The sequence below is a fragment of the Symphalangus syndactylus genome, chromosome 18 (assembly GCF_028878055.3).
Source record: "Symphalangus syndactylus isolate Jambi chromosome 18, NHGRI_mSymSyn1-v2.1_pri, whole genome shotgun sequence".
In the NCBI taxonomy this organism is placed as follows: Eukaryota; Metazoa; Chordata; class Mammalia; order Primates; family Hylobatidae; genus Symphalangus; species Symphalangus syndactylus.
This window is the reverse complement of record NC_072440.2, coordinates 83,576,524-83,595,790: the sequence shown is the minus strand read 5'-3', so window position 1 is coordinate 83,595,790 and position 19,267 is coordinate 83,576,524. Positions and strand designations below refer to the sequence as shown.

General features: G+C 49.7%; 1 protein-coding gene across 1 annotated transcript in view; it reads left to right on the top strand.

Annotated features, from left to right (window-relative positions):
- The window catches only part of PLB1 (phospholipase B1), a 212,625-nt gene that overhangs the window by 155,059 nt on the left and 38,299 nt on the right, over positions 1–19,267 (top strand). The window contains exons 29-43 of the mRNA XM_055253334.2: positions 152–233; positions 3,795–3,899; positions 4,019–4,114; positions 4,346–4,417; positions 5,468–5,506; positions 6,037–6,097; positions 7,022–7,080; positions 8,025–8,098; positions 12,650–12,693; positions 13,297–13,405; positions 15,429–15,480; positions 15,872–15,952; positions 16,514–16,579; positions 17,435–17,535; positions 18,579–18,660. Of these exons, the coding sequence (XP_055109309.2) occupies positions 152–233; positions 3,795–3,899; positions 4,019–4,114; positions 4,346–4,417; positions 5,468–5,506; positions 6,037–6,097; positions 7,022–7,080; positions 8,025–8,098; positions 12,650–12,693; positions 13,297–13,405; positions 15,429–15,480; positions 15,872–15,952; positions 16,514–16,579; positions 17,435–17,535; positions 18,579–18,660 (1,123 nt within the window). The remainder of the gene's footprint in view (positions 1–151; positions 234–3,794; positions 3,900–4,018; positions 4,115–4,345; positions 4,418–5,467; positions 5,507–6,036; positions 6,098–7,021; positions 7,081–8,024; positions 8,099–12,649; positions 12,694–13,296; positions 13,406–15,428; positions 15,481–15,871; positions 15,953–16,513; positions 16,580–17,434; positions 17,536–18,578; positions 18,661–19,267) is intronic.

The window sequence follows — 19,267 nt, the reverse complement described above, 5'->3', positions numbered from 1 at the left end:
AGCAGGTCAGCCAGCCAGGCTCCTCATTAGCACAGATCTCTGAACTCCAAGTTAAAAGAAATATATTCAGTCTCAAGCCAACGTTTCTGCATCGCTTATTCAGGATGGTGATCTTGGTGGGATAAGTGTTTCTCTTTGGTTTGGTCTGCAGGTCTCAGTGTCCCTGTGTCCTGAAGTTTGATGATAACTCAACAGAACTTGCCACCCTCATTGAATTCAACAAGAAGTTTCAGGTAAGCCGGGAAGGGGTTCTAAGACTTCCCAGAACTGCTGTGTGATTCGATTGCTCTGTCTAGAGAACAAGTCAGTGCTTAGGTAATTTTGACCTTGTGTGGGGGATGACCACTGACTAGTTTGCTGATTTTAAAACACCCTGAGACACAGCAGGGGCTGCTATTTGGTTTGTTTGAATTGCACCACAGAACCAAGTCCCTGAACATAAGCCAGTGAATCTCAGTTCCTGGTTGTTACATGAAACGAACGTTTCCACTTGTCCATGGGCAAGCATGGATCATGGAAAGAAGTTTCAGAGTGGATCTATCCAGATCCAAACCTCGACTCTGCTCCCTAGTTGTGGAACATTAGACACATGGGCAATGAAAGTTCCCTGAACTTCCAGCTCCTGGGTGGGAAACGGAGGCTGAAAGTCCTCCCTCCCTTGAGGCTCTCCAGGGTTCAGTGAGATAGGGTGCATTCCCTCTGCCCTCCGCTCCTATAGAACGGATGTTCTTGGGGGAGCACGAGGAGAAAGAAAGTCGGGAGGTGATCTCCATCTTGTGAGCTGTTTGTTTTAGTCCCTTCTCTACCACATCTTTGACCGGAACAGCTGACTCCCTTAACAATCGAGTTTCTCCCCAACAAAAAGTTTCTCCCCAACAAGCTTGATGACGACAATGGTAGGCCTTTCTTCTAGACTAGGCTGCAAACAGCTGCCAGAGTGGATCCATCCTTCCAGGAGTCCATGGACTCCTTGGGGGCAGCACCACTTCCCTGCAGCCCACTTTGGGGGCAGCTAGGCCTGCCAGGTATATCAGGGCTCAGGGAAGTGAACCTGTATTTATCTTCCTTTGTGACTACTACCTAGCACTCGGGATGACTCCCCAGCTGGACTTCCTTTATTTTATGTATGTATGTATGTATTTATTTGTATTTATTTATTTATTTATTTATTTATTAGACAGGGTCTCACTTTGTCATCCAGGCTGGAGTGCAGTGGCACAATCTCGGCTCACTGCAGCCTTGACCTCCAAGCCTCAAGTGATCCTCCTGCCTCAGTCCCCCAAGTAGCTGGGACTACAGGTGTGTGCCACCACACCCGGCTACTTTTTGTATTTTTAGTAGAGATTGGGTTTCACTATGTTGCCCAGGCTGGTCTTGGACTCCTGCACACAAGTAATCCACCCGCCTCAGCCTCCCAAAGTGCTGGGATTGCAGGCATGAGCCACCTTGCCAAGCCATACTTCCTTCTGCTGTGAGCAGTCACCTGTGACTCTGGGGAGGAAGTCCCTGGCCCACATCAGAAGAGGGAAGGCAGCTGAGGTTATGGCCGTGAGAGCAACCCTGTTTCAATTGGGGTTACTGGGTGCACGCAACTAAAGTTCATGCAGTTTCTGTCTAATTTAAGCAGATTTAATATTTCCACAGAATCTCTGACAGAGCTAGAGAGCTAGGGTCAGGAGCTAAGCCATCAGGAATCATGGAATCATGGAATTCTAGGGGCCAAGCCATAAGAATCAAAATCAGGGCTGGGTGTGGTGACTCACGCTTATAATCCCAGCACTTTGGGAGACCAAGGCGGGAGGATCACTTGAGTTTAGGAGTTCAAGACCAGCCTGGCCAACATAGTGAAACCCTGCAAAAAATATCAAAATTAGCCGGACGTGGTGGCACACACCTGTAGCCTCAGCTACTCAGGAGGCTGAGGTGGGAGGATCACTTGAGCCCAGGAGGCGGAAGTTGCAGTGAGCCGAGATTGCACCATTGCACTCCAGCCTGGGTGACACAGTGAGAATGTCTCAAAAAAAAAAAAAAAAAACAATCAAAATCAGGCCACAGACCTGGTTTAGGGAAGACATCACAGACTCCACTGTCACTGCTGCTTCTAGGAACTGGATGCAGCTGCCACCTTTAGCAGAATGGATGTTTTGCCATCCCTGACACAGGCAATGATTGCTGAAGCCTCAGTGACATACCCACGCCCTGGCTGCAGGAGTGGTTAGGAAAGCAGGCATTCTCTCGTCTTTTTTAATCTCCACAGTGGGAGGCAGGTTGCTCTCTATGCAGTGGGGTCTTCAAACTTGGAAGTGGGTTCAGATGCTGAGCAGCTGAAAAGCAGGAGAAAGATTCACCAACATTGCCCTCCTGGCCTCTGCAGACAGGCCAGATGTTCCCAGGGCTGATCCTGGTTGTCACTGAGGCCCTGATCTAGTGTTTTGGAGATGCCCATGTGTCAGCTGTGTGTGGCCATCACGCCCTCTCTCAGAATCAAATCACACCCTACTTCCCGCAAAAGCTACGGCTCTCATCAATCTCCCTGGAGATGATCATTCCTATTAATAACCACAGTCACTCACTCACCACTTGCCATGTGCCAGGGACTCTACACACTATTTCTTTCCACTGCCAAAAGGTATGTGGTTCCACTGTGAGCCCATCTGGCTATCCCCCAAGTAACCAGTAGCATTGGAAGGGACTTAAGAGGTGGCCCAGGACTCAGCCAACATCCTCCATTTACTAAAAGGGAAGCAGCGTGCTGGAAGTCACCCTGCTAGTTCGCAGCACCCCACTTCCTTCCCCTCTTCTGAGAGACGACCTTCTCTCCTTCCCTTATGCCTTACTCAAGGCTGACACTGGCTTGGGAGGTCAGACATGAGACATTCCTGGCCTGGGAATTGACCCTGGGAAAAGACAGTGTGTGGTATCCTCTGAAGTGACCCCATTCACATTCCCAGGTATGTAAGTCTGACTTCCCTCTCCAGCCAGAGTAACCCCGAGGTGGCAGAAACCCTGGTGAGCAGTGGAATGGCTGAGTCATGCTAGAGTGGGAGCCGGAACTGGGGTAACAGATTTTCCTAGCAGTGACATATACATTAAATTTTGATTCACCTTTGATTTTTCTGAACAAATGTAGGACAGAAATAAATTGTTAGGATTATTAAAAATGTCATTTAACCAAAAACCACCCCTCAAGTCTTTAATCAGAATAGCTTTAAAAGAAGTCAAGCCGGCCGGGCGCAGTGGCTCACGCCTGTAATCCCAGCACTTTGGGAGGCCGAGGCGGGAGGATCATGAGGTCAGGAGTTTGAGACCAGCCTGGCCAACATAGTGAAACCCCGTCTCTACTAAAAATACAAAAAATTAGCCAGGCGTGGTGGCGGGCGCCTGTAATCTTAGCTACTCTGGAGGCTGAGGCAGGGGAATCGCTTGAACCCGGGAGGCGGAGGTTGCAGTGAGCCGAGATCGCACCATTGCACTCCAGCCTGGGTGACAGAGTGAGACTCTGTCTCAAAAAAACAAAAAAAAAGTCAAGCTGATAGACTTTTCTTACCTTTCCCTTTTCACAGACTAGCTCAAATATATGCAATTGCAGCAGAGTTTGGGGCCAGGGGTTGAGATAAAGGCTGATCTAAAATGTAAATGATCTAAAATGTAAAATCTCAGTTGAGATTTTGCGCCAGGTTGATTTCACTCAACAGTCAGATTCTGTTTAATTCTGTGTTGGAGAAAGAGATCGATCAAGGACTGAGCAGATGCACAGAGGACTGCCTGACATCTGTCCCCTTTTCCTCCTGCAGGAGAGGACCCACCAACTGATTGAGAGTGGGCGATATGACACAAGGGAAGATTTTACAGTGGTTGTGCAGCCGTTCTTTGAAAACGTGGACATGCCAAAGACCTCGGTAAAGAAAGCAAGCATCGTAGATAAATAGAATCCACAGGTAGTGTGTGGCTGTTTCTGTGTGTCATTTATACCATCCGGTGTGTCTATAACTGCCTCTCTTTTTTGCCCGGTGACCAGGAAGGATTGCCCGACAACTCTTTCTTCGCTCCTGACTGTTTCCACTTCAGCAGCAAGTCTCACTCCCGAGCAGCCAGTGCCCTCTGGAACAATATGGTAAGGTGGCTGCCGTAGGAAAATGCATCCTCCCTCTGGTAAGAAAAAGACTCCACAAAGCCTTTGGAGGACCTCGGAGGCCCATTGTGCGGGCCGTGTGATTCTATGCACGGCAATGATAAACCCCATCTCCTTCATCCCTCCCCACCTCCCGCACCCCTGACCTGCGTCCTGAGCTTTCCATTCTGGCCGCCTCTTCCTCACTCCCCATCTCCCTGCTTATTTGTTTAGCTGGAGCCTGTTGGCCAGAAGACGACACATCATAAGTTTGAAAACGAGATCAATATCACATGTCCGAACCAGGTAGAGTGGAAAGCACGTCCTTCCAGGCTCTGGCTGCATTGGGCTTCTTGGTTCATTTCATCCTAGGCCCTCACCCTCACCCCAGCTCTGCCTGCCCACCCATCCCATTTTATACTCCAGGGTTAACTGCCCCAAATGCCCCATCTGGTTGTACTGAGAGGGACGGCCACCCCAGTGACCCAGAGGCCTGGGAGCACTTGCTTCCTGCATGGCTGAGAGCCCTCACACATGTCTGGGCTGGAGACAACTCTTTGGGGCAGGCAAGATGAGCATGGCAGCAACATCTACCTGTCACTCTGAAAGCTGAGGGCAGCAGAGAACTTCAAGGGCAGATGGGGCGGAAGGATCCCTCGTCTTCATATAGCCCCTGCCTCCATGACAATACGGGTAGAGCGAGGAATCGAGACCTAGAAGCATCTCTGGTTGGGTGGGGGGAAGTAAATTGGAAGCTGGAGCTAGGGAAAGAAAAGCAGAACAAGCCCCCATTTTTACTCACAAGTTCTCAGAAAGATTCTTGGAGCTCTGCGGCAGCTGCCCTCATCCCCAAGAATCCCTCTGTATTCCCAGAGGGCTCCTAGGCTGGCACTGGGAACCACTGTATGGGGTTTATGTGAGGCAGGACCAAAATCATCTGACTTATCTTGCCTGGGCAGGGAGGGGCCCTGGTCACTGCAGGGTGGGGTAGGCATGGAGTGGTAAAGGAGCCTGGGGAGCGGAGGCAAGGGCTTTTTCCAGCAGAAAGAGGTGCATGGTTGGAAGAGGGGAGGGTGGAGAAAGGCAGCACAGCCATCCTCAGCCAGCCGCGCGGGAGGTGGAAGGAAGACAGGCGCGTTCCCGTGAAGCATGAATTGATGCTCATTCTTTGTGCTGGGTTCAGGTTGCAGAGACAGCCCCCTGCATGTTGGGAGGGACTCAGCCTGGTAGAGGCTGGGCTTGGGACACAGGGCAGGGAGGCTGCAGCTGTTTGTGCCAGGCCAACACTTATTGAGTGCTGACAAGCAGAGAAGCGAGCAGAATTTGCTGCCGTTGCTCACCCCCTTCTCCTCACAGGTCCAGCCGTTTCTGAGGACCTACAAGAACAGCGTGCAGGTACCTGCCTCTTGCCTCCTCTTGACTCACCAGGCAATGCAATGGGCAACCCCTGGGCTGGGGCAGGCCCAACAGGACAGGGTAGGAAAGCGGGCAAGAGTTCTAGATGGGCATAAGGGCCACCCACCTGACCTTCAGATGGGGTAGTGGGCTGAGTAAATGCTGTAGATAACAGCTGGAAGGCATCCAGCCAACCCAATCACAGCTTCACTGAGACATAAGTGAAGAGAAATCCCCTTCCTTGTAGAGCTGGTGCAGAAGCAGGGACAGGTGTGGGGTGGGGTCATTTGTTGCTGCCCGGATTCTTGCATTGGACGGTGGGGAGAGGTCAGAACTAGACGAGTGGACCTCGACCTGTGGCCGATACACAAAATCACCTAGGGAGCCTTCTTCAAAGGCCCTTTTGAGGCCCCTCCCTAGGAGTGGGACCCAGGAATCTGTATTTTTCAAAGCTCTTGTGGTACATCTGATAGCCAGTTTTTCTGGTCCCTTTCAACCCTGAGATTCTGGGATTTGTTCTATACCCTTAGGGTCATGGGACCTGGCTGCCATGCAGGGACAGAACCCCTTCTGCCTTGCCCCCTACCTCAGGTAAGCCCCCTATGGCACAGCAGGACCCAGGGCCCTTCCACAGGGGCTGCTAGGCCACTGAGTCCTCTGACCTGACTTTCACACTCACTAGATGGCACAGTGACAGCCAGTGCTTGCTGTCTGCCTGGGTGGTCACCTGGGACGAGTCCCTGTTTCGCACCACTCTGGCTGGTGGTGACACCATGCCCAGCAGGCACCAAGGCACCTAGGACCAGGAGCTGTCTCCTGCCCACCTGCGCCTCTTAGAGGAAGCACAAGCAGAGGAGCCCTGTGAGCAAACCCTTGGTGGCTCAGCCCAGAGGTGGGCCCCAGTCCCAAGAGGAAGCTGGCTCTGTGGCCCTAGGCTGTGCGGTCACTGCCGCCTACAGTAGGGCCTGGAAGTTTCCCTGGGCTCTTCAGAAGAGATGTGGGGGCAGGGAAAGGCCCACCATGACTATTCTCAGACTCTTGGTGGAAATTCAGAACCCACCTTTAAACGGGCTGCACGTCAGGTCCTGCATCTCGTCTTAATGTGGTTTGATGCCCGTCTAGTTGTGCACTCAGGCCATGGCTGGCATTTCCCATGACCACTGGCACTAAAATGGGCTCCTACTCTGCCCTGCCCTCCCTCCCACCTTTCCCTTCTTCCTTCCCTCCACCTCTTCTTCTCCCTTCCCTCCACCTCTTCTTCTCCCTTTCCCCACTTTTCTTTTTCTCCCTGCTTCTCCCTCTCTGCACCTCTCTTTCCCTGTAGGTCCAGGATGAGTTGTGTCTTACGGGAAAACTGTCCTCATAACTTTGCCTCCATGGCACTGTGCACACCCAGCCCTGCATGGCCCAGTGCTCATGCAGATTGTGTTTCGGATCTTGCTTGAAGCCAGAGGCACTGGAGTTTGACTGCGGCTTCCTTCCTGCAGCCCTAAGTGTGTCCACTTTTCTTTCCAGTGCATGCCCTGAGACCTGCAGACATCCAAGTTGTGGCTGCTCTGGGGGATTCTCTGACCGTAAGGACTCTTGGGCCCCGGATGGTTTGGGGATAACTAGGCCAGCTCCAGATCCCAGTCCTCTTAAGGGCCTGCATGCCTGTCCTCTGCCTTATCTTGACCCCTCTACCTGGCTCTGTCAATCCAAGAGCATGCCAATTATTTGATTTGTGGCCACTTTCTCAAACAGATATGCAGAGGAAATCTTTTTCGGGAGTCAACTGAATTGTCTCAGAGGGTAGAGATTTTGAACACCCAATAACACTTTTTTAATATATGTAAAAATATGTCATTCTGACTCAAAATTCTCCTCAACCTCCCTGTGCGGGTGCCCTTTTTCCTTTGGATTATGCTTTATAATCAGCTGAGACCCTCACATCTGTTTCTTCTTTGCATCTGCACTGGACTCCTTAGTTGTGGATGAAGCTCTGCTCCTAACTTCCAAGAAATGGGGGCTATTTTACTATCCCAGATCATCACTTTCCAGGAGCATGTCCAAGGCCTTGAGAATACCTTACAGAATGCCCCAGAAGGAAAGAGGGGAAATGTGAGACTTAGGAGAAATCTGTCCACTGCAGTCGCTTAAGCCAATGAGCTCTCCATGCTCATAAAGAACTTAGGGGCATAACGCTGGGAACGACATTATTAACACTCTCTCACGTGTGTAAAACACTTGAGAGTTTTCAAAGCGGTTTTTACAACTGTAATCCAATTTGATCCCCAAAACACTCGCTGTGAGATGAGCAGGGCATGTCCTCAGCTCAGCGAGGAGGCAGCTAAGAGTTGGGGAAGGCACACAGCTGGAGAGGAGGATGGCAGGCTTAGAGCCAGGGCCTCCTGGTCCCATGTCTGCTTCTGCCACCATAAGTGCATTGGGAACCCCCTCTTTGGAAGCCCTGCACATTCGTAGCCTCCCTGTTCTCTGACTTGCTAATTTTCCTATGGACGCTGGTATATTTTCAAAGGCTGGCAATGGAATTGGCTCCAAACCAGACGACCTCCCCGATGTCACCACACAGTATCGGGGACTGTCATACAGGTAATGTTAACCTTTGACCTCTCCCAGGGCTCCCCCCCACAACAGAGATTAGGTGTGGCTTTGTCTCCTGTAAATATGTAAATCCCAGAGGTGAAAGACTTGGTCTGGAAGGGGCTTTCGGAAAGAAAAAGCTATATATTTCTGCAAAATGTGAACATTTGGTGAGTGGAGAGGATATTTTACTGTTGATAATTTTTTTTTTTTTTTTTTTTTATTGTGCAGAGAAAGTAAACCAGGGTTCTTATCAGACTCCTGGCTCAGCAAATCCAACAGGAAATGCACCAGAAAAGCACCAAATCCCTGAATCTTCACCTCCCCACTTGCATGTATACGTGTACACGTGGTGTTCCTATGTCTCTGTTTACTGTCTTTATGTGTTTATTCATGTTGTCTTGTAGTCACACAGCTGCCTTTACATACATGTACACATCTGCACAGAAAACCTCTGAAACCCACCACACACTTCGAGAGGGCAGAACCAAGACACAATCACAATCAGCCACGTCTTGAAAGATTAGCAATTTGACAAGAGGAAAGGGTGAGAAAGGGCATCCCGAACACGGAAGTGGAGAAGCTCAGGGTGTGTCAGGCGAGCGGATGCGTGTGGATATTCTCAAGTTTCTTTTTTTTTTTTTTTTTTTTTTGAGACGGAGTCTCGCTCTGTCGCCCAGGCTGGAGTGCAGTGGCGCGATCTCGGCTCACTGCAAGCTCCGCCTCCCGGGTTCACGCCATTCTCCTGCCTCAGCCTCTCCGAGTAGCTGGGACTACAGGCGCCCGCCACCACGCCCGGCTAATTTTTTGTATTTTTGGTAGAGACGGGGTTTCACCGTGGTCTCGATCTCCTGACCTCGTGATCCGCCTGCCTCGGCCTCCCAAAGTGCTGGGATTACAAGCGTGAGCCACCGCGCCCGGCCCTCAAGTTTCTTTCTTTCCTAATAAAGGTCTCATTCCTGTAGGCTTCAAAGTAAGTGGCGAGTAGCTCAGAATTTACCTGGGAAAACAACTAGAACGAAGCTGGCCACAAGGGGGCAGCGTGCTAATGAGTGGCGGAGCCAGGACAGCACCTTTGCTGCTGCCTCCCTTTTCTTCTGAGTCAGTTTGCTTCCTGGGGAAGTGACAGGGAGCAGGGAGGGGGTGATCAGGACTGTGACGGTTCTCTGGCCAGACCTGAACAGAGTCCCAGAGAGGATAGGTTTCCAGGGCGAGAGGGAGGCGCCATCACTCAGCCTGTACCACCCACAACGAGGACCTAGGGTGTCCTTAGCATGAGGATATCAACCTCTCAAGAACAGAGGTCAGTGGCTTCCTGTGCCAAGGTCCCTGCGTTTCCACAAGTCCTTGGTCAGGTACCTGGTCCTAACAGGCTGCCACGGAGCAAATCAGAGCCTCACTGACTCACCACTCTGCTCCTAATGAGGCTACAAGAAAAAAAACCAGAGGAGAGAAAGCAGAGCTTATTACAATCAGGAAAGAGCATGAGGTTGTGGCAGCTGCACTTGGTCTCAGCTAAAGAAGGCAATGACCTCATACGATAGCATGGGAAAAAAAAAATCAAGTAGACAAACCACATTGCCGGTGATAAATACGCGACGTGCACCTGGTGGGGCAACCTGGGGAAGTGAGGTGATGTGCCCAACTTTACAAACAGATCGACCAGCCGGGCTCCTGGGATTCAGATATGAACCAGCAATCCTCTACTAAAAGTTCCTTTCTGCAGCGATGGGAAAATTCAGCCATTGCTCTGTTTCTTCCTACAAGTGAAGTCCATTACAGCCTAATGTCTCAATCTTCTAGTTCTAGCTCTAAGGTCTCAGGTTCAATGGCTGCTGTCCCTTTAAACCCTTCATTTGTCCTAAATGTTTCAAATAGCTGCCCCCAAATGTGTGTGTGTTAAAGATGGAAGCTCTAGGTCAGGGTCTGAGAGACAGCCTGACACGTGGTAGAATACATAGACTACTGTGTCTCAAAGTGTGTTCCATGGAACATTAACTCCAGACCTGTTCCTGGAGAAGAGAAAATCCTTTGTATTTGAGGGGAAACATTGCTATAACCTTCCTTTGGGGAATTCGTGTGTGTATTAGCATATTAAAGGCTCTCATAAGGCCTGCAATGCAGAAATCTATTTAAGTTTTATCTGTTTAACGCAATGTTTCCTTTAATTCCAGAACATTTTCTTTGTTCATAACACCTGTTAACATCTCCTGAAAGTGTTCATGTAGTAGACTCATCTGAGAAAAGCAATTTTTGAGCCATTAAAGCTTCTACATTGGAAAAACTAGGCAACTGATGATACTAGATCAATTCAGAATGCAATATGAGCCACTTCCGCCTAGGAAACAAAGTGAAAAGAGTGAATCTCATGGAATTAGGGGAGAAGTAGACCCAGAATTCATGGGGGGTGGGTGACTGTGAATAAGACCTGCAGAAGAGGCTTGGCTGTGAATATTTCCAAGGCCCCTTGACCTGTGAGATTCTGTAGTGAACGGTTCCAGCTTTGGCCAGCTTAACAGTGTGCCAGGCCCTGAGGTCTTGAGAGCATTGCCTTTTTTTCCATTGAAATAAGTTTGCTGGTTTGGGACCATTCAAAGGATCAAAATAAAATCTACTTACCAAAAAAATTACCTTTGTTTTATTAACTAGGGGTTCAACTCACATGACTGAAACTCCTTCAACAAATGTTATTGAGCATCTGCTCTATTTTTCTGTACACTTTAGGTGACAACAGATGACCAGAGCCCAGCCATTGAACTCAGTGTAACATAAATGGTATCCATCTGAAGGGTCTAAGGTGGACTAGCTGTTTGATATGGGTCTACTTCCTTTCACGTTTCACATAGTTCTGATCAAAATGAGAGTTTGAATATTTTTGCGCTTTTGTGTTTATTTGTCATAATCCTTTTCTTCTCCTGGAAGTTTTCACTTTAAAATGAAGTCAGGGAGAGATTTTCGTAGCCTGTTGGTCTTGATTAGCCACCATACTTGTTTTAAAACAAAGATACCTTTAAACAAGAAATTACAGTAGGAAGTACTTGATGCATTTGTGTTTGTATGTCTATGTTTATATCTTTATTGAAGGAGAAGAGGCAGAATTAGAACACAGTGATTGGCAGAGGTATATAAATTTATACTTCTTTTCAAATGTAAAATATTCTGATTGGGTAACTTTAGTCCAGAAAAAGAAGGATCAGAAAGCAACAGCTTCATGCAGAGCTGGAAAAGAATCAGACGCTCAAACAAACGCCCATCCACTGAGCAAGTTAGGCTCAGACATCTAATGGAAAGATGGGGAGCAAGAACTGAGTGAAGGAGAAGGGCAAGATTTATGGCATCTGCCTTCTCTCTACCACCTGAATTGCTTGCAGAGCCTCTGACTTAAGTCCTTGACCACTCTGGCATGCGATAGTCCACTTCATTCCAAGCATTCCTTGAATGAAGAACAACTATGACTCATGGCCTGTCCCTTAGAAGTCTTTGCTGGTGGGCTGGAAGCTACGGCCGGGTTCTTAAAATCCATTGGCCTGGGCCGGGCGCGGTGGCTCACGCCTGTAATCCCAGCACTTTGGGAGGCCGAGGCAGGCGGATCATGAGGTCAGGAGATCAAGACCATCCTGGCTAACACGGTGAAACCCCGTCACTACTAAAAAACAGAAAAAATTAGCTGGGCGTGGTGGCAGGTGCCTGTAGTCCCAGCTGCTTGGGAGGCTGAGGCAGGAGAATGGCCTGAACCCGGGAGGCGGAGCTTGCATTGAGCAGAGATCACGCCACTGCACTCCAGCCTGGGCGACAGAGCAAGACTCTGTCTCAAAAAAAAAAAAAAAAAAAAAAAAAAAATCCATTGGCCTGGAATAACATGCTGGGATTCGAAAAAGAGACACAGAAGAAAAAGAACAGTAAATACCATATATATGAACATCAGATTTTGTTAAAATAGAAATACTACTTGTCTTCTGTGTGTCCTACTCAATTTATTTAATAAATGCATAAAAGGAAACAAAATAGGGTGTACCTGGAAGTTAGATTAAATGAAAATTAGATGGGGCGTTGAAAGGTAGTGAGCAGCCACCCTTCTGAACCTTCTATTGGAATTTACCTGACTACTGAGCAGAGAAGAGCTTATCTATTTTCCAAAGGCTTCCAGCTCAAATTGGGCTTCAGTGACCTTTAGCAAGTTAATTAACCTCTGTGCACCTCATTTTCTTACTCTGTAAAATGGACATAGTCACATCTACATCATTGGCTTGTTGGGAGATGTGAAATAACAGAATCTAGTGCTTGTCTGGGCACAGTATATACTCAGCTAAGCATTCTCCCTCCTGATTTGGTAAAGAAACAGATCTCTCGTCTTCAAATCCTGGATTCGGTAGGGAACCAATATGTTAGGGGATTCAAAATTTTCTCAGAATTCCTCAAACGCAAAGAGATGGGTCTGGCCCATCTCAAAGGTGCCGATGGGCACTAAGAAGGGTGGGGGCTGCTCTTGTGTAAAGTTTCTAGATTGATTCAACCAATCTGTCTCTCCCTCTCATTCACTGGCTTGCTCACTCCCTACAGTGCAGGAGGGGACGGCTCCTTGGAGAATGTGACCACCTTACCTAGTAAGTAACCATCAGGGGCTTGATTGTGTCTGCTGTTCCACCCATCTGGCCCCTTGGCTTCCCGAGAGTGCCTCCCAGCTAAGGAACAAATGACATCTGCCTTATGGCCCAGCATTTAAGTAGGAGACAGGAGGCGATCAAAAAGCAGCCGAGGCAGGTAAAATAAACACCAGATTTAGAGCCTGAAGATTTGAGTTCAATCCCTGGTGCTTCAATCCCTGATGCTGGGTTCAATCTCCAATGTGCTTGTCAGGTAACCTAGGGCAAGTTACCCGCTATTCTTAGCCTCAGGCTTTGCCAGCAGGCCCAAGAGGTGCTGAGACAAATTAGGTAGTGACCCTTCAATGCACTGTAAATTGTATTAATACAATTTAATACAAGAGTGAGAGGCTCTTGCCACCCTGGCCCACCTAGTCATCAGGTCATTTCAACTTAGGGCGGCCCCAGCTTATGTCCAGGACACACACTGTCTCCCTGACTCTCCCCAGAAAGCATGAGGATGATAACACAGCCCACTTTGGGGACCTAGGTCCCACAGTACCAGAGAAGCTATTCTGGCTTTCTGTTCTGAGCCATCTGCATCCCGTTCACCTTCTCTTCCAGATATCCTTCGGGAGTTTAACAGAAACCTCACAGGCTACGCCGTGGGCACGGGTGACGCCAATGACACGAATGCATTCCTCAATCAAGCTGTTCCCAGAGCAAAGGCTGAGTATGGCATTTGGGGAGGGAGGGAGCCTGCAGAGTAGGGAGTGGAATGTGCATGGTACTCTTTAAGATCATAGCGCTGGCCTCTATGTGCAAAGGGGCACTTAGCCACTTGTGAGGCTCAGGCCGCCCTCCCCTGTGATGAAGGTTGTAACAGGCAAAGAGGCTGTGGCCTTGGAGAGATGCGATGCCCCTGCAGGTTCAACTCCTGACCTTGCCTTCATGTGCAGCATGTTCTCATAATTGGACGAATCGACTAACCTTATCCAATGTTTACAACTCACCAAGGCACAACAGTGCTAGAGAGATCCACTCCCCGCAGAACCTCACAAGTGGCAATTTCCCAAAAAGATCAGAGAGGGCCAACCAAATGGATGGGGCAAGCCTTCTGGCCCTAGAGGCGTCTGGAGCGGAGTCATGTCCCCTCCCTAGCCCCACTATGGAGCTAACAAGAAATGGAATGGAGAAGCCCAGAGGTACCCAAAGAAGAGCAACTGCCCAGCCTCCTGGGGCGGTCTCCAAAGGGGCCCCCACCCTGCTCCTAGAGGCCCCAGCAGCCTAGGTCTTCTTGCTCTGTGCAGCTCCTGGCTCAGCCATCTGAGCCTCTGTCACGTGTCATCTTCTTGCTCAGGCCCACACCTTCTGGTTGAGGGGTGTGGCCCCCAGACCCACTCCCTCAGCCTGGAAAGACTCTTGGTAATAGAAACAGCTGGGGACAGATGGTCCCGCCACCATGTCCTGGGAGATCACCTTGCTATGGATCCACCCCACCCAGGTCTATAACAGGGCCCTGAACAAGTGGAAGTGGGGAGCTCAGATGCTTGAAATCTATTCCTTCCATAAATTATAATTTTGGCTTTTTTTTAGATAGAGTCTCATTCCATCGCTCAGGCTGGAGTGCAGTGGCACAATCTCTGCTCACTGTAACCTCTGCCTCCCGGGTTCAAGTGATTCTTGTGCCTCAGCCTCCTGAGTAGCTGGGATTACAGGCTTCTACCATCACACCCAGCTAATTTTTGTATTTGTCTTAGAGATAGGATTTCACCATGTTGGCCAGGCTGGTCTCAAACTCCTGACCTCAAGTGATCCACCCACCTTGCCTCCCAAAGTACTTGGATTACAGGCGTGAGCCACTGCACCCATCTTTTTAAAGATGGGGTTTCACTCTGTCACCTAGGCTGAGTGCCGTGGCATGATCTCAGTTCACTGCAACTTTCACCTCCCAGGCTCAAGCAATCATCCGACCTCAGCCTCCCTAGTAGCTGGGACTACAGGCATGTACCACTATACCTGGCTAATTTTTTTGTAATTTTTGTAGAGACGGGGTTTTACCATGTTGCCCAGGTTGGTCTCAACCTCCTGGACTCAAGCAATCCACCCACCTCAGCCTCCCAAAGTGCTAGGATTACAGGCGTGAGCCACCAGGCCTGCCACCTTCCATAAATTCTAAACCCAAGCATGTGTAGAGCACATATGATTCCCTACCCCTTTCTGAAAGAAACATTTAGATAAGTTTACCAAAAAAATGACGTAAGAGAAAAATCACAGCCATTGGAGGAAATAAAGAGGAAGCATGTGTGTCGACATGAACATTTTTATGGTTATTATGTTTGAGCATCAAACTCAGCTTCCTGGCAGCCAGAGTGAAAAGAGGAAGCATGCTAAAAGTTTCATAGGTCTAATTTTAGGATCTAAACTAGTCTTCCAAAAGAGATGAATGGTTTCTTAGCATGGAATCCTAAAGGCCCTTTTGCATGTGGAGTCCCAGAAAGGAGACCATGAGCAACAAATATAATTGGCAGTACTTTGACTACAGCTGCAGGACAGACACATCATTGGCTTTTCAAATGATTATCTTTTGTAATAGCTTTCCAGAAGAGGCAAGTCGCTCCTGGTCTCTGAGCCTCAGGATCTCTGCCAGCTCATGCAGTGGGGATGATACTGTAGAAGCCTCTGGTTCAGGCCCTCTAGGAGGAAAACTATGGGCACTGTTCCTCAACAGAGGATGGGTTTTCTCTCTTTCTCAGGGATCTTATGAGCCAAGTCCAAACTCTGATGCAGAAGATGAAGGATGATCATGTGAGTCAGATTTACCGTTATTTCTAAACATTAATTTTCTAACCCACTAAAGTTGTCTCCAAACAGAGTGGTCTGCCATGAAAAGCAGTGAGCCCCATGTTATTAGAGGCATTCAAGCAGTGGTCAGACAGCCCCCTGACAGAGGTCCTATGGAGGAGGTTATGTCAATGGGGAGAGCTTTGTTGCTGGGTACAGCAACATTGAAAATCCCTCTCGATGCTAAGATTCTGTGGTCTATAAATAAACCTCTAAAATTCCTTCAGTTCAGAGATGCTGATTCCATTATTTCAAGTGGGCAAGGATGTTATAGAGGGTTGAATGGATTTCCTAGGGCAGGGATATTTTCATTTCCTTGTTGGAAATTATCAAGCATTTTCCTCCCTCCATATAGAGAGTAAATTTCCATGAAGACTGGAAGGTCATCACAGTGCTGATCGGAGGCAGCGATTTATGTGACTACTGCACAGATTCGGTAATTGGGGCCAGGTCCAGGCCTACTTGTTGTTCCTAACTTTGCCCAGTAGGCATTGGAGATCTTCCCTGAGAACGGTTCCTAAAACCAATCCTAGGATTATCCAACTACACCTATTTCTGCACATATACACATACAACACACACACACACACACACACACTTCTTACCCCACCAACCTCCAGGTTCTTGGCACCATCTCCATGTCCTAGGTAGTGAGGTAGCTGGTGGCAGATATATGGTATTTCTACTCCTCTCTCTTATAACTCCTGAGAATTCAGAAAGAGGAAACTGTAGCAAGCAATTGGAAGGAGGAGTCTCCACTTTCTGCTCCTGAACCAAAGCTCTGGCTAAAGGTTCCAGTCTTCCCACTGGCCCATCTTTGACAACAGCAAGTAGTCGACTGTTCATCTCAGATTTTGACATGGTGAACTGGCCACAGCTGGAGGCTAGAGGGGGAACAAGTCCTCAGGGCTGGAGCCAGAAGGGAAGTTGAGAACTGCCCCCACTGCCCTCCCACCCTGACCAATTCCTCCTCTTCCTCCTTCCTGTCTCTTTCTAGAATCTGTATTCTGCAGCCAACTTTGTTAACCATCTCCGCGATGCCTTGGACGTCCTGCATAAAGAGGTGGGTGGGGGGCTCCCACAAGCTGGTAACAGCTCGAGCATGTTGAGGGTGAAGGTAGATGGGTGGAAAGAATGGGAGAAGAACCCCCTTCTCTCAAGGAGACAGCCAGGGGCATGGGCTCCTTCCCTTTTCAGAGGTTGGGGTCTAACCCCAAGGAAACCTTATTTTATGTGGAATCAGCCCAGAAGGGTCTCAGGTCTGAAGAAGGGAAGGCTGTTCCCCCACCACTACCTGGGACACTCCTTGGTGGAATTGTCTAATGTCTCCCCACTACTATCCGGGACATTTTCTGGTGGTAGCAGCCGGGTGGCCCCCAGGCTGGGCACTGCCTTCTGAGCCACAGGGTGTGTCTAGAGCAAGCCCCTGCCTGGTCCTGCACCAAGCAGCACATTCCCCCTCCACCACCACCATCTTCTGGCAAGGACAAGCTGCCCTGGCTGCCTGAGACAGGGCACTCTGACCACCAGATGCTCCCCTGGAGGGCTGAGTCCACGTGCCTACTCAGCAGAGTTAGGCCAGGTTGGGCTGGAGGGAACAGGTCACCTATCTCACCGAAGGTAATTCTAATGTATCTGGGCTCACTACATGATGGCTAAACAGAGATGATCTCTTAGTCTTTATTGTCTCACTCCAGGAGGTGTCATTGCCGCTGCAGCCCCTTTGGGTGGCACACATGGAGTTGTGTGATGTACGGCCTGTAGGGCCCTATGAGGTAGCCCTGTACAGATTCCTCCTCGGAACTCAACTCCAGAAAGACCAAGCTGGGTTGCTAAAGGAACCCATTCCTCGGGGCCCTGAGGCAGCACCAGGAAGAAGCCCCCGGAGCCCCCCTCTCATCTGCAGCTTTTCCCTTAGGTGCCCAGAGTCCTGGTCAACCTCGTGGACTTCCTGAACCCCAGTGTCATGCGGCAGGTGTTCCTGGGAAACCCAGACAAGTGCCCAGTGCAGCAGGCCAGGTAGGCAGGTCCTGACTGTCCCCACAGTGGAGATGCCCTCACCTCCTGGTCTGGCCCACGTGCAGCGGTGATGCCTCAGGGTCTTTGTGACTTGGTCTATCCATGTGTCCAAGTCTGTAAAGGAGGACTTCTGCCAGAACGATCCGCTTCCGGGAGGCTGGAGCCATGACTCCCCTGTTACCCAACCTCAAGGTGCCTGGCAGGAACTTCTATGATACCAGGCAGCCACAGAGGGGAGGGATCAAAGCTGGGACAGAGGCTGGTGTTTGAGAGACAGGATAGCCTAGACTGTGAACATGGGCAGTGGTTAGGGATATAGACATATGTGGTCAAACTGTAACAGAAAGCAAGGAAAAGGTACGAGCAACTCAGTTACCTTCAGGGGAAGACGAGAATTAGGAAGGACACAGGGAGCTTCAAACTGGGAATGTTTTGTTTCTTAAACTGGGCCATAAGTACATGGGTGTGTGTTTTATTGTTCTTTATATCTTACACATCTATTTACTCAGCAAATCTTACAGAACTTCCTGTGTACCAGACATTGTTTCAAGTGCTTTAGAAATCTCTTTTAAGTAGATGTGATGGTGTGAAATAATTCATGATGAAACCAAAGGGGATACAGTAGAGCACTCATGTGAAAGAAGGAGAGGTCTAGGGCATAGCATCAGAGGCCCCAAAATATCAGCTCCAACACCAGACGATGCATTTTCTTTTTAATTAAACACTAAATTTTCACTGCCCAAATTCATTTGCTCAGCTGAATAATCGGTTGCAGGCCCAGCACCTGCAGTCCAACACTTGTGCTCTGTTGGCATGAGAGGGTGCCCATTCCCACACCGGCTCCCTCCCTTGGTCATTCTCCAGTGCCCCTGCCAGGCCTGAAGCCTGCCCCTGAGCATGTGCACCAGAGCCTCAAGGCTTGCGTGCTCCTAAACCAGGGTGGGAGGGAGCCTCTCCACCCCTCCCCTGAACCTGGGCAATCAGAACCAGCCCCTGATGGAAGCCTGAGCTCTGGGGCCTCCTGCCTCCCCTTCTTTGCACAGCATCTTGTGTAACTGCGTTCTGACCCTGCGGGAGAACTCCCAAGAGCTAGCCAGGCTGGAGGCCTTCAGCGGAGCCTACCAGGTAGGACCAAGAAGGGCACCATCCTGTGTCCACTCCCCTACGTTCACTCTAACACACAGCCCAGAATCCCTAGAGGAGGCACACAGGGAAGGAAGAGCTGGTCAGGTCTTGCGGGGAGACAGGGAGCACCCTGGGTCCCTTCCTGTCTCACGTGACTGTGGTGTCTCAGGCGCCCTGGTTGGAATCATCCCAGTAGGATCCAGGTAGAAAAGCCGTCATGGCCCAGCTACCCTTGAGGGCTTAACCCCAACCCCTGGCCGGTAGCCCTGGATGCCTCATGAGACCACCTTTCCCTCCCCCACAATCCCACTCCAAAGGCAGGTGCTGAGCCTCTGGAGGTTCTTCCCAGGTTTTTATCCCTTTTGGGACTTCCTGCCTAGCCCTTCAGAGATAGTAGTCTACCTACAATCAAAACAAAAAGGTGACCCAACCTTTTCCAGATTCTCTAGAAAGGGACTTGCCATCAGGTGCATTTGTGTTCTCAAGGGAAAGGCTGAGTCGGCCCCTCCATCCAGGGAGATGGGCTGCCCACCACCCCTGCTCTTGCCTCACTGGGTCCTGGGCCCACCCAGGGCCTGTGCTGAAGACCCTGTGCATGTGTCCCCAG